At 43.5% G+C, this 14,638-nt stretch overlaps 1 protein-coding gene across 6 annotated transcripts in view; it reads left to right on the top strand.

Annotated features, from left to right (window-relative positions):
* The window catches only part of TRRAP (transformation/transcription domain associated protein), a 175,689-nt gene that overhangs the window by 101,958 nt on the left and 59,093 nt on the right, over nucleotides 1–14,638 (top strand). For all 6 annotated transcript variants that reach the window (XM_033166488.1, XM_033166487.1, XM_033166486.1 and 3 more), the window contains 5 exons: nucleotides 626–913; nucleotides 2,288–2,425; nucleotides 3,653–3,765; nucleotides 5,723–5,858; nucleotides 13,272–13,463. In XM_033166488.1, the coding sequence (XP_033022379.1) occupies nucleotides 626–913; nucleotides 2,288–2,425; nucleotides 3,653–3,765; nucleotides 5,723–5,858; nucleotides 13,272–13,463 (867 nt within the window). The remainder of the gene's footprint in view (nucleotides 1–625; nucleotides 914–2,287; nucleotides 2,426–3,652; nucleotides 3,766–5,722; nucleotides 5,859–13,271; nucleotides 13,464–14,638) is intronic.

Raw genomic sequence — 14,638 nt, 5'->3', positions numbered from 1 at the left:
CTGAGCGGGGTCCTTTCAACACTCCCTTTTCTCTTTGTAAAATAAAAAGCATGATCCTCTTTTGGCCCCTGGGCAATTCAGCTCCAGGGACCACCATTCGCTCCATAAGACGCACAGGCATTTCCCCTTACTTTTTAGGAGGAAAAAAGTGCGTCTTATGGAGCAAAAAATACGGTAAGTGCAGTTAGTGAAAGAGAGAGATTCAAACTTTCTTGGGAATAATATATTAGAGAAATCACTAGTTCAGCATTTCCCAAACTTGGGTCTCCAGCTGTGTTTGGACTACAACTCCCATCATTCCTAGCTAGCAGAACCAGTGGTTAGGGGTGATGCTTTGCTGCATATTCGGGGAACCATTTCAAGCCGGCCAGGACTTGTATTTTATAAACGTAGGCAATTAAGAAAACTTCCTTCATTAATAGTTGATGATCTCCAATTTTACTTGGTTTTGTTGTATATAGCAAACTTCTTGTTTTTTTCCACAATACAGGCAATATGTAAGCACTTTTAGAAATAGTATTTGTAAACTGTCCCAATATATTGATGTTTCTGTGTTGAAATGTCTTGATTGCTTTAACATGAACATTCAGCAGTTTTTCCTACCCACCTTTCTCTCCTCTCTCAGGCCCTTGCAGGAGAAATCAGCCCGTTCTTGTGTAGCGGGAGCCATCAAGTGCAGCGGGACTGCCAGCCTAGTGCGCTGAACTGTTTCGTGGAGGCCATGTCTCAGTGTGTCCCTCCCATTCCAATCAGGCCCTGTGTGCTGAAGTACCTGGGCAAAACACACAACCTCTGGTTCCGTTCGACTCTGATGCTGGAGCACCAAGCCTTTGAGAAAGGACTCAGTCTCCAGATTAAGCCTAAGCACTGCACTGAGTTTTATGAGCAGGAAAGCATAACTCCGCCTCAACAGGTAGGGAGCAACGTTTGCAGTTTGCAAAGTTCAAAAGCGACAGTAGTCAAATTCGCTATTTCTTTTAAATTTCACCGGTTTCCCTTACCTCAGGATCTGCAACCCAGAGTGGCTTCAGATCTTGGTTAAGAGAAACCTTGGTTGCTTCAGCTGTGATTAAAGCTAGTGGATTGTTTTAACTTCATTCGTGTGCTGGGAGGGAAGGATTTGTGTTTATAAAGAACTATGGTGAGGAAAACCCTGTTCCCAAGCGTGGCTCTATAAGTTTGTGAACCAAGGTTAGCAGTACGTCTTTCCTGGCCCTTGGTGGCTGAATTTTTCCTGCACACTCCGTTAGCTTATTTTTCAGTATGTGCTTGAGCTTGGCAGGATGTGGGGGAGAGAGAAAGAGAGAGGCAGAATACGATGGCCACGCCTACCACTGTCATGTGATTTCTGGAAGTTTGGCCAAGGGTGTATGTATACGACCCACGAGGTAAAAACGTCAACCGCCCTTTGGTGTAAGCGATGGTGTATGTGGGAATGCGGACAGTATTCTGTGAAGGTGGATCCTGCCAGCCTCCAGCATTTCCTCAACATGGCTCGCCCAACAAAGCTAGTTCCTGAGTGGGACAGTAGCGTATCTTCAGTCAGCTGGTAAAATGTTCTTAGCCTTGATAGAATCAGGCACTCATCTGTCAGGAAACCCCCCTCCCCACGACAGGTAGCATCCCGGGAGAGCCTGCAGTACAGGGAACCTCCCCCTTTGTTCACCAGTTCGTCATCCCCCTCCTCCTCAGGAAGCGACCATTCCTCCAGTGGGGAGGGGGAGTTAAAGGCAGGAAGTCGTCGCAGGGGCTGTGAAGAGATCGCAGAGCCTGAGCACCAAGGGGAAAGAGGGGAACGGGGTCAGTTTCCCACGCTCCGAGTTCGCAGACAGGAAGGACGTGGAAGGGGGAGGCGGGGGTTCAGAATCCCGCGCCTTTTTTGCTGGACAAAGAACCGGAATGGTTCATTCCTGGACTCTGCAGAGGGATGAGATGGACGTTTGAACTTTTGCTCCACTGCAAATATCTGCACAATAAAGAACTTAGTTTTAGAACTTCTGCGTTTGGCTGATCTCTCATGAGCAACCACTGAACGTCCTTACATCATCATATTGTGAACTGCAAAAGTATAGGCCTATTCTAGAAGTTCCTTTAACTGAGTAAGCCCAAGACACCGGAGTTGCCTGTGTTTGTTTGGCCAGCTGCCTGATTATTCCAGTTCCCGGATCATAGCTTTATTTCAGAAAATGCCTGCTTCATAATGGGTCGCTAATAAACTTTGCGCCATAGCAGCAACATTTATTATGTTGTTATTGTTGTTCTTTTTTGCTTTTCCTCTCCCTCTAAGGAAATACTCGATTCTCTTGCGGAGCTGTACTGTCTTTTACAAGAGGAGGACATGTGGGCTGGACTGTGGCAGAAACGCTGTAAATTTCCGGAGACAGCAACTGCTATTGCTTACGAGCAACACGGCTTCTTTGAGCAGGTAGTATATTAGATTAAAAATTGACCATATAAATATGGCAGGCACACAGAGTGTGGGTGCATGGTTGTACTGGGAAGGCATGATATAATTTCCCCGTATTGAAGAACAGGGGCTGCCGACAACCTTGATATGGCATGTCTTACAAGCGGAGCTACAGTCAGGCAGCGCATGAGCGAATTTAATTGAAGGGCTTTTTCCACGCCTCTTCAGACAAGCATCCCCCTGAACTTGACCTTTCTGATCTAACCGTTTTAGTTGTTCAACTTTTAATTGTTAATGCTTTTTAACAGGCTTGCTTTAACACGTGTTTCATTTGTAGATGTTTTTAACCTTTTGATGGAGTTTGTTTTATTGTATATTTTTAAAGACACGTGGATATTTTATACGGTACTTGTTTTTATACTTGTAAACCGCTTGGAAGACAATTTTGTGCATGTAAGTGGTATAATCACCATGCGCTGTAGAGGGAAGTGAGGGGCAGGTGGGGCTTGTCAACCTGGGAACATAGCCCACCTAGGAGAAGGAAAACTCTGGGTGTACACCTCCTCTGCTTTGCGGGACATCTTTTGGAGAAGTAAAGGCTAAGGAGAAAACCTTACACAAATCCCAAGTGGAGTCCCCAAGACACAAAAATGCATAGCTAAGTGTAGTACGAGAGACATGATTGTCCTGGCTGTCACAAGCAAATATAACCATTATTATTATCATTATTATTATTATTATTATTATTATTATTATTATTATTATTAATTTATTACATTGATGCCCCACCCTTCTTCCCAAACACATTTGTGATAAAGCAATGCCATTAAAAATAAAATGCAAATATATTTTAAGCATGGGCGGTGGGGGAGCGCAATTACAACAAGTTCAGAAAGAACCAAATCATGTGCCTGGATAGCCTGATGGAATAGAGGAGTTTTCAACAGGCATCTAAAACAGTAGTATTGTGAAGGTACTTACAATTAATGCAGATGGGTGTTATGCACATTTGCCCCCGACCATATCCAGGAGCGAGGGCCATACATGCCCATCAGTGGCACCAGTCCTCTGCTTGAGGAAGGAGAAGCTTCATTGAATGCAGCTGTGGATCTTACTGACTACAGTCTGTTGCATAGCCTTAATTCTGGCTTTTCAGACCAGGAAAGAGTGATGCAGCATCTGTTTGAGAGTGTGCCTCCTGCTGCAGGATCCCGTGAGAAAATAAGCTTCTTCAATTTCTTCTAGGCCCAGGAAACCTATGAGAAAGCAATGGAGAAAGCGAAGAAAGAACATGAAAGAAGCAATGCTTCCCCTGCCATTTTCCCAGAGTATCAGCTCTGGGAGGACCACTGGATTCGGTATGTTAATTGAATTTGTTCCACTGCTCGGTTTTGATGTATCTTAAAAGATTTGATGTGAGGCTGAACATAAAATGCAGAAGATATTGAGGAATGGGCAAATTTAGTTGAGTCTCCTGTTGTTTAACTGATGCCTCAAGCCCATCAGTGGCACCATTTGGTATTGGTTGAACAAATCTCATCATACTTATTCCAGATCAAAACTGCTATACGGAGCGGGGCGGGGGGACCTTGCTTTTTAAAAAAACAACTTTAATTTGCTATGGTTAAAACCTCTTTTTAACCATGCATTTTAGTAAATATTTTGGCAATGAAAACAAAACAAAAAAACCCAATTTGGATGCTTACAAATTCAGCCAAAAAACAGGAAAACCTGCCTGGGTTGTGTGTGCTCAGATGTGCAAGTATGGTTAAGCCAGGAACATCTGGGCACAACTACCGTATTTTTACGTGTATCAGGCGAGGTTTTTTTACTCAAAAAACTGGGGTCGTCCTATACATGGATAGCGGCCAGCTGGTTGGCGGGCGCACAACTCCCCCCCCCCCAATGCTGCTGTGGGAGGCAGGCGCTCTAGGGAGCATTTCCCACAGCAGCGTGGAGGGGAAGCTGCCAGCTAGCTGGTTGGTGGCCGGCGCTCTAGGGAGCTTCCTGCCCACAGTGGCCTGGGGGGAGCAGTTGCTCACTTTGCCAGCCCCCAGCAACGGCCCTGCTGGGGTGATGGCACATGTGCAATTCCCCCTAAAAGTGCTCAAAAACTTTGGGCCATCTCCCCTCATTGTATTTAAATTTAGTCCCCAAAATAGGGGGCCTCTTATACATGCGGGCGTCTTATACACAGAAAAATACGGTACAGGTGTTGTTGTTGTTTAGTCGTGTCCGACTCTTTGTGACCCCATGGACCAGAGCATGCCAGGCACTCCTGACTTCCACTGCCTCCCGCAGTTTGGTCAGACTCAAGTTGGTAGCTTCGAGAACACTGTCCAACCATCTCATCCTCCATTGTCCCCTTCTCCTTGTGCCCTCCATCTTTCCCAACATCAGGGTCTTTTCCAGGGAGTCTTCTCTTCTCATGAGGTGGCCAAAGTATTGGAGCCTCAGCTTCAGGATCTGTCCTTCCAGTGAGCACTCAGGGCTGATTTCCTTCAGAATGGATAGGTGTGATCTTCTTGCAGTCCAGGGGACTCTCAAGAGTCTCCTCCAGCACCATAATCCAAAAGCATCAATTCTTTGGTGATCAGCCTTCTTTATGCTCCAGTACAGGTACTAACTTTTTAAAAAGCTTGAGTAATTTGGACCAACAACACCATCACATCCATGCGTTGAGACTAGCTAGCCTAGCACATGTAACCAGTAGTGATGCAGAGAAAGCTCCCTTGGAAAGCCTGGCTTTCAGAAGTCTGAATTTTTCTTCAAGCACCTCATTACTACATTTCCCCATGTAACTGGTGGCAGGCAGTGTGCACCACAACCACTGTCTCCTCCCCAGCACTATCTACCAAGCTCCGGGCATTTCCAGTCAGCTTGGATTTAATTTTGGGGTTGCATTTGTCTTTTTGAAGAAACTAAGGCACCAGTGCTACTCAGGAGGTTGGAGACTACCTGATCCACTTAAACAAGTCTTGCTAATGGCACTGTCTGACTCGGGAATGTGAGAATCTGCTTCAAATCACGCTGATTTGCCTCATTGTTTGGGGGTGCTCACAGAGCTGATGCATACCCCTAGTATTTATAAATTTGGAGGGACGTTCTTCCTTTGTAACTGTTGTATGCTTTACTTTGCATTCCGGTTGTGTTTTGCAAATTTATTGTAAGCCGCCCAGGGGAGTTTTTTTTTGGGGGGGGCAGCATTTTAAGTGTCACAAATAAGTTCGTAAAATAAACTCCCTCTATTAACTATTTGAAATGGGCGAAGGTACTCTTAACCAGTGAGATCAACCTTGCGTTTCCTTTTTCAAGGTGCTCCAAAGAGTTGAACCAGTGGGAAGCTCTGACAGAGTACGGCCAATCGAAGGGTCATATAAACCCCTACCTAGTCTTGGAATGTGCGTGGCGCATCTCAAACTGGACCGCCATGAAGGAGGCGCTGGTGCAGGTGGGTGTCCTTTCCCCTTTCCCCTGGAGGATCCGGTTTAATCCATGATTGTACAAAGTGCAACTGTTGGAAGGAGGGCCTGCAGCTCCTATCAATGAAAGCTGCACCCTATGGGGGGTGCGGGTGTGTGTGTGTGTGTGTGATTCCTTGTGATGGAATGAGCAGCCAGTGAAGCTCGTGCAGGTTTCCCAGATTTTTGTCCTAATTATTTCTTCAAGGGAAGAAGATGCTGATTGAGCATCTGCAAATGTAACACGGACAACTGACTTCTGCTTCCAATCATTCTTGCCCTGTGTCTGGGGAGCTTTTTTTAGCAGACGAGAGGAAAAGGGAGGCAAGTGAAGTGCGCAGGTATGCACACTGCAGTCCCCTGGTTCTCAAGAAACATCTGTCAGTAGGACAAGATGAAGAGAGTCGGGCTACTTTCCCTGGCTGCAGTGAAGACTAATTCCTGCCATTTGAGGAGCTAGATTAACAATCTTGCTTATAGGAAGGTGCTACCTCCCAGCTCCATTCCAAGCACACCGGAGGGAAGTGAATACGGCTAAAAGGTTTGGGTAGCCTATTTAGTTTGGGATGGCTCTTTGCCTTACTTCGTGTTTGACCAGTATACAGTAAGCAGCACATAAACGGCGCACAACTTACACTTCATATGCTATGTTCTTTCTTGGCTTAAGCATTTATTCATTTAGCAAAGTTGCTGTGTTTGGGTCAACCATATATACAACATTTCATAAGAGGTAGTCTAACAGGTGTCAATTATTAGAAGGAGGGAGGATATGGATCCTAATAGTACTTACAGTGCCTAGGTTCTTTCTATGTATTTAACTGCTAATATATAGATTTAAATGAACCCTGAAAGATCGAGATCCGAATTCATTCCCCACGGTTGCAGTGTTTTAAACATAAAAATTAATTTTGTTTCTTGTTGTCTTAGTACTTTTTCAATGTCTTATTTGTGATACTTCCTTGGTGTGTACTGCCTAATTCCAAAAAACATTAAATCAGTGTCATTATGTTTCATTTGTAGAAAATGTGATGTTAAAGGGGCTTCCATTACTTTATTACGAATTCTAGATCTGTGTTCCCCTATGCGCAGTTTTGAGTAGTGCTTTCTATATAAAATTTGTTACAAGGGCACCGTATGCAATATACAACATTTTTAGAGCTACAAGTCGTCATAGAATTAATTTTGAAAGTAAAATGCATATGTTCACTTTTGATCTCTTTCACTTCGTGTTTGAGCCACTTCACAGCAGGTGACCTCCAGCAAATCCATTCTCTTCCCTCTTTATGCTCTTAGTCTCAGGAAACCAGTGAGGACTGTTTCTTCCCTTCCTTGGATGATTATGCTCCTCTTTGTTCTCTGTTAAAACAGGGATGGCGAACCTGTGGCCTTCAAGATGGTGTTGGACTGCAGCTCCCTTAGCCTCAGCCAACGTCACCAGGGATAATGGGAGTTGGCCACAGGTTCCCGATCTCTGGTGTCAAACCTAAATAGCAAACTGCAGGTTATGAGCTTGTTCTGATGTAAAGGTTTTTTTTATCATTTACCTGTGGTTGAGCAGTTTAGAGTGGGCTTTGAGATCACTTCCCCACCCCCTTCAGGAACACCAATTCCCCTACTAAGTAGCTACATTAGCATTTATATTAACTGATTTAACCAGGATTCCTGCTTAAGCAATAATCTAAAATAGTCTCACATTGTGATTTCAGATACCAGGTTATAGGTCCGGTTGAGGCTTCTGTACATCAAATTGTGGTGGGCAATCTCACCCTTGGGTTGGTGCTAGTTCAGTTGGTACCCTGGTTAGCTCTAAAGTCACTGCTGATGCGCCTGATAACTTAGGCACAATGGAAAAATCCATGTTTCAGGAAGGTGACAATGGTGGGAAGGAGCATGTGATTTGACAGCCAGTGTCCTATAGGAATAGCTGCCAAAATATCTATATGTAAGTAATAATACTGAGAAGAGAGCAGAGTCATTGTCTCTTTCGTGACAGGGCATGGTTCTTTCAATAGTTCTGAGCTTTCATTTGTTTTGTTTTGGCTCCAGAATTTGTGCAATAAGCTAAGTGCAGCATGGTCTGATGTGCTTCTTCCTCCTTCTGAGTCTCTCTGTTTACTTTCTTAATGCCAGCATTGGGAATGAAGGCATAAAACACGCCTGATGGCTAATTGAGATGTATTTCAGTTCGGGTGGCATAACTTCAAATAAAAAATGTGTTGGTGATAGATCATCCACTGCTTTATTCAAAGGCAAGATGCCCTGCGTTAGTCCTTAATGGCACTGCCTTGCAGAACTTGCACAGCATAGCTCAGCAACCGAAAGGACAAGAAATCAATACAACATGTTTTGAGGCTTTAGTTAGCAAATGGCAGAAGTGGAATGGCTCGGACTGCTCATCGTTCAAAGTTCCTAGTCAAAATAATTGCAGCCTGGGCCTCCAGCAATTAATACTGCAGCTGGCCGTGTTAAAATAGTACAGGTGATGCATCTATTTTTCTTAGTTTAAAACCATACCTTAACACTTTTTCTGTTAATGAGTTTATTTTTCATTTTAATTAAGAGGGGTAAAAATAAACATAATATGGATGCAACAGAAGACATGTGAGAAAAACTGCAATTAGGAAGAATGGTTCCAATACTGTGCTTGTCGAGCATGTGTTTCACTGGCCCCAATTCAAATGTTATGGTTAAACCATGTCTTGTTCATTGGCACTGTGCCTTGAGCTTGTGTGCTACCTTCCTCGTTTTCTGTTTTGCAATAAATATAGTTTGTTGGGATGTCCAAATCAGGCAAACTATGATGATGAACAGGCTGGTACAGACATAACACGTAAGCCATGGTTCATGCTAATCATACTTCAGACTCCAAAGCATGGTTTATGTTCCTGATGCACAGGCGAAATATAGTTTGTATGATTTCCCCCTACCTCTTCCTTCCCTGAAAGTCCCTAGATGCTAAACCATGGTTCATAGGATTGCCTTGGTTTAGGCAACAGAGCAGAGCATGACTTGATTTTACACCTGAATTATATCATAGCCTTGGGATTTCTCCTTAATAAGTCAAGGTGCAGAATAGGTTAAATGCCTAAATGTATTTTGAGCTGCAATTTTGTCTCCTCTATTGGAGTAAAGAGAGTTGGAGGATGTAGTTTTGGTTTGTTTGTTTTTTTGGAAAGCCAGGCAGCGCCCACGCATTTCAAATCGCTGTGGGCGATTGCAGGATCCAAGCTACATGTTGGTCAATGGAATAGGATGTAGTTGTTCTAATGTAGTAGCTGAAAAACAACAGTTTTCAAATAGGTGAGCTTTGCCCTTTATGACACACCATGTAGTTACATCCCGTCTCCTTTGCCATCTCTACTGAGCAGTGTGGGTTTGTATTCTGATTATCCTTGTCCTTTCATAGGAACCACTTGAGAATATATGAGCTAGAACCGTGTGTGTGTGTGTGTGTATACCTGATGAGTGAGTCCTTCATAAAACCAGGGCTTCTGTAGAGCATTCAAAATCTAGTAGATTGCTTCAGGGCGATCTGTTTTTCATGTCTAAAATATATTGAGTGTGTGTTTGGGTTGAGTGAAATTCATGCTGTATTAAACATTTATAAAGCTAAGTGGCTGCGAAGAAGGGAGGACTGGTTTCAATATACAGCTCCTTCTTGTCTCACTGGTAAATCCATAATTCAGGCATGTGGGGGGATATTTAAGAACTTTTCTACCTTGATGCGATTTATTTCTTTAAAGAAATAAAAAAAGGCTCAGTAAAGCTTACTCAAGTATCAGCATCATCCACATAGTAACTTGTCTCTGACTGAAGCTTTCCCAAGAATACCAGCATGAATCCCAGTGAAGTTCATATTTAAGTCAAACGGCAGCTCCTTGCTCAGAATTCCGTGTTCTGTCTTAATCTGGTGTGCTGAACTCAGCTGTGCTCTCCCCCACCCTTTTGTGTTTGCATAAGCTTTCAGTTCTTTGCTGAGTTTTAATGCAAAGCTACGGGGTGTGTGCAACTAGGAAGGCGGCAGCATGAGCAAAGAGACAAGCTGTGTGTGAGCACTCCTAGGCGGGAGCTTGCAAATGTAGCAAGAGACAAGTCAAAATCTAACCTAAATGTGAACTGTACACCAGCTGTATTGTGCAGCATCGTACCCTTTGAGCTTCCCAACCACTATATATATATATATATATATATATATATATATATATATATATGTGTGTGTGTGTGTGTGTGTGTGTGTGTTATTAATACCCTGCCCATCTGGGCTCCCAACAGAACAATAAAAACACGATAAAAGATCAAACATTAAAAACTTCCCTAAACAGGGCTGCCTTCAGATATCTTCTAAAAGTCAGATACAGTGGTACCTTGACTTACTAGCAACTCGACTTCCGCATTTTTCGACTTCCGAATGACCCCCGGAAGCGGAAAAATGGCCGCCGCTTCCAAAATTTTCGACTTCCGAAGTGAAAGTGGTGGCACGATATCTCGACATACAAAGATTTTAATGTGCTTTTTTCGAGGTACAATTTTTTTTTTCCGTTCCGAGATGGCAGCTTCGACTTGCGTAGATTTCCACTTACGAGCGCGCCTTCAGAACAGATTAACTTCATAAGTCGAGGTACCACTGTAGTTGTTTATTTCCTTGATATCTGATGGGAGGGCGTTCCACAGGGCAGGCGCCACTACCAAGAAGGCCCTCTGCCTGGTTTCTTGTAACCTCACTTCTCACAGTGAGAAAACCGCCAGAAGGCCCTCGGAGCTAGACCTCAGTGTCTGGGCTGAACAATGGGGGTGGAGACGCTCCTTCAGATATACAGGACCAAGGCTGTTTAGGGCTTTAAAGATCAGCACTAACACTTTGAATTGTGCTCAGAAACATCCTGGGAGCCAGTGTAGGTCTTTCAGGACCAGTGTTATATGGTCTCAGTGGCCGCTCCCAGTCACCAGTCTAGCTGCCGCATTTTGGATTAGTTGCAGTTTCCAGGTCACCTTCGAAGGTAGCCCCATGTAGAGTGCATTGCAGTAGTCCAAGCGGGAAATAACCTCAGCCTGTGTACCAGATGGAGCTGGTAGACAGCTGCCCTGGACACAGAATTGACCTGCGCCTCCATGGACAGCTGTGAGTCCAAAATGGCGTAGCTGCATTGTATCTTGGAGTTGTGGGAGCTGGAGTTACCACATGACCTCAGCACTATAACTCATCATCCTCCCAGCCTGCCGCACGCTGCCATTGCCGATAGTTTGTGCTTCTTGCCACGTTCGGGAGCAGGCAAAGGCTAGAGTTTACCCCGAGATGGAAATGCAGTAAATAAACAAATTCAAGGGCTGTGTAGAGTGAATCCGTTCCGTTCAAATCAATGGCAACATTTTCATGGAATTTGAGATTTGGATTATCTGGAGACATCAATACTAGGGTGGATGCTAGTGGAAAATATGACTCTGTGGGGCATCCTCGTGCCCAGGAAAGTCGTGTTGCTTCCTGTGAAATATTAGCAAAAAGCTTTGCTCTCAGTGTCCTCAAGTGCTGCTATATATTGTTTCATAACTGCGGATTATGTTTGAGGTAAAGGTCCAGAATACTCTGTACTTTTAGCATTGGTTAAGGCCCTAAAGGACAATCTGGGAAATATACACAGTCGCAGACACACATAATATTGAGGAATTTAGCATAGGAACGAATATCTCACTCAGCTGTGAAACAGGGAGTTAAATTAAACATGTCTTGACAAAGATTGCTTCCAGGATGAAGGAGTCCTTTTATCTTTAAAGGGGTGTACAAAACTTGAGTGCAGCCATAGGAAACGTAAAGTTTTCTGCATTATTAGGAAAGGAGGTCTGGCGCTCTGAGGACAGATACCTTCTGCCGTCCTCTCTCCTGAAAACTGTACTTTACTCAGCTGTTGGGTATTCACTTTCAAATCCCTGTTGGTTTAAAGTTTTAACAGAACCACGATCCCATTCATGGAAGCCGAATCCCTTCAATAATTACGGAATCATTTCATAATAATAATAATGATCATCATCATATTTTATGCTGTTTCCATGTCCCCCCCTCCCCCTGCAGCTGTGCAGTACTGAATAGATTGCAGGGTAGAATTGAAGCCTTGAATTGCAGCCAAGTGAATTGATCATGTCTGACAGCTTCGCATTGTGAAGGCTTGCAGGCTGAATTGACGTGACAGCCACCAGCAACTGCAGTCATGCCATAGCTGGAGCTTGGATTGAAAGAGAGATTTTCAGTAATGAGGCCTATACTAATGAACTGAAGAGAAAATAAGTGAAGCTGTAAATTGAGCTGCTCTGGTTTTGTTTTTTTTAAAGCCAGAAAACATGTTTTTCATAAATACAAGGATATTGAGGCCTAATTGCCACCATGCTGCTTCTACATTTATACTTACTGTCCACTTTCCGCTGGAGATAAATGGCGGTGGTGTCGCTTTATGTGACGATTTTGAGCCATCTGTATAAACTCAGTACAAAGAACTTGAGATTTTGATCTTGACCAAACAATGGAAAACTGTGTTAAGTTCTATAACAAGTGTGTCTCTGGACCTCAAATTGAGACTCATACAAGCAAAAATAATATTTATAACATACCGGACTCCATTATGCTGGCCATGGACAAATTTAACGATACTTGGAATTCATTTTTATAAATGCCGTGTTAGGTTACGGTCTGGTTAACCGCAGTAACAACTTTTTGTAATGTCTACAAGTTTTTTTGTTCGGTTTTGTTTTCTGTATGGGTGTTACGGTAATTCTTCTTCTTCTTCTTCTTCTTCTTCTTCTTCTTCTTCTTCTTCTTCTTCTTCTTATCTTATCTTACTCTGTGCACTTGTAATTATGTACTTTTTATCTTTCAGTAAAGAATATAAAATAAGAAACTCCCACCTGCTCCCACCAACATGGTAAATCATTGGGCATGATGGGAGCAATGTAGTATGGAGGGCCACAGGTTTCCCTCCCTTACTTTAATGTCCGCCAATATTTTAAGCTAAGACACAGTTGGTTTTAATGCGTGTGTGTCTGCCAACAGACCTTGGTTTGTTTGGAGCTCACCGAGTCAGGACATGAAACCATGAGTTGATATGCTAGTTTGCAATCACAGTTTTGTAAATGTAGTTAACTATTATGAATCTTGCAAACTATTGTCAAGCAACAGTTTGGACCCCTGCACCACAAGGGCTTCATCATGGAGACGGATGTGAACTTAGGAACTTGAATCCTGGGCAGACGGAAAACGAAAGTGGGAGAGCAGTTCTGCAAACCATGGTGTTGAGTTTTTAACCACGGTTAGCAAAAAGCACGGTTTTGCGTCGTGTCTGAAAACCCAGCCACTCTTTTCTTCTTTTGCAGTGTTTTCGCCTACAAAAAAGCATTGTAATGTCTCGTTTTGCCCCAAGGTGGAGTTGAGTTGCCCCAAAGAGATGGCATGGAAAGTCAACATGTACCGTGGATACCTGGCAATCTGCCATCCCGAGGAGCAACAGCTCAACTACATAGAGCGTCTGGTTGAAATGGCCAGCGGCTTGGCTATCCGGGAATGGCGAAGACTTCCTCAGGTGGTTTCCCACGTTCACACGCCCCTTCTTCAGGTGAGCCAGAGATTGCTGTGAGTTGTCAGACTCGTCTTTTTTTTGGGGGGGGGGGATATTGTTTTGCTGGCTTGTTTTTAATTATAGGCTTGTTTTTTTATCCTGTATTTTATTCTGCAAACTGCCCTGAGATCTTACAATGAAGTGTATAAATCTAATAAATAAATTTAGGACCCTCCTAAGCACAGATAACTTTTTTGTCGTTGCTGCAAAAGGTGCTTCTGCATAAACTGGTCTTTAAAACCAATATGCAGGCTCTGTACAGAAGTTTGTTCCTAGGTTTCCTGTAAGGAACCATGCAGAGAGCGGGGTGTACACTCATCTTGATATGCCATGCCTGTTCCCCCCCCCCCCAATGGCACTCAGCGAACAAAAAATATTGCAGGGCATGTTATTTTATTTGTTAAGTAGCTCTGTTAACTGTCCTTAAGGCCCCAGGGCGGGTTGCAGAAATAAAATATACAATTATTAAACAATTGCAGTCATAAAAGTGCAAAGTTTTGAAACAGAAACAGTTCCATACATAAAACCATCTTAAATAACCTCACGAATGTGATACAATATCTATCTGTCTATCTATCTGTCTATCTATCTATCTATCTATCTATCTATCATCTATCTAAATAGTTCCAGTAGAGATGCAGACTGGGATAATAATCTCCACTTAAAAGGCTTGTTGGAAGAGGAAAGTATTCAGTCAGTGCTGAAAAGGCAGTAGAGATGGAATTTAATGGGAGGGGCTTCCAAAGGGTTGGTGCCACCACACTAAAGGCCCAGTTCCTATATCATATGGAAGACCCCCTCCTGATAAGATGGCATTTGGAAGAGTCCCCCTCCTACAGAGAACAGTGATGGTTGATGGTTTACCATGATGAAAACACCTAAGAGAGGCTCTTCTGCTCCTCCCACGACCCCTGGCTTAGCAGTACTTTCAACCAGGGATCATTGTTTTAGTTCCAACAGTGACCAGGAACCTGTACCTTGGCTACAGGTACGGAAACAAACCACGATAGCTGGTTCAGATGTAAAACTAAGCCAGGGATCATGGCTTGTTTCTTCTGCGCATTGGCAGGGAGGAGATAAACAGAGCAGAAAGATGCAGTCATGATAGAGCATTTCAATGTACCATGATGTTTGGACAAGGCCATTGAAGATGTAGTACTGCGGCTGTAGTA

The sequence above is a fragment of the Lacerta agilis genome, chromosome 13 (genome assembly GCF_009819535.1).
Source record: "Lacerta agilis isolate rLacAgi1 chromosome 13, rLacAgi1.pri, whole genome shotgun sequence".
Taxonomy (NCBI): domain Eukaryota; kingdom Metazoa; phylum Chordata; class Lepidosauria; order Squamata; family Lacertidae; genus Lacerta; species Lacerta agilis.
Note: the sequence above shows the minus strand (reverse complement) of the source record. Positions and strands in the feature narration are given on the sequence as shown.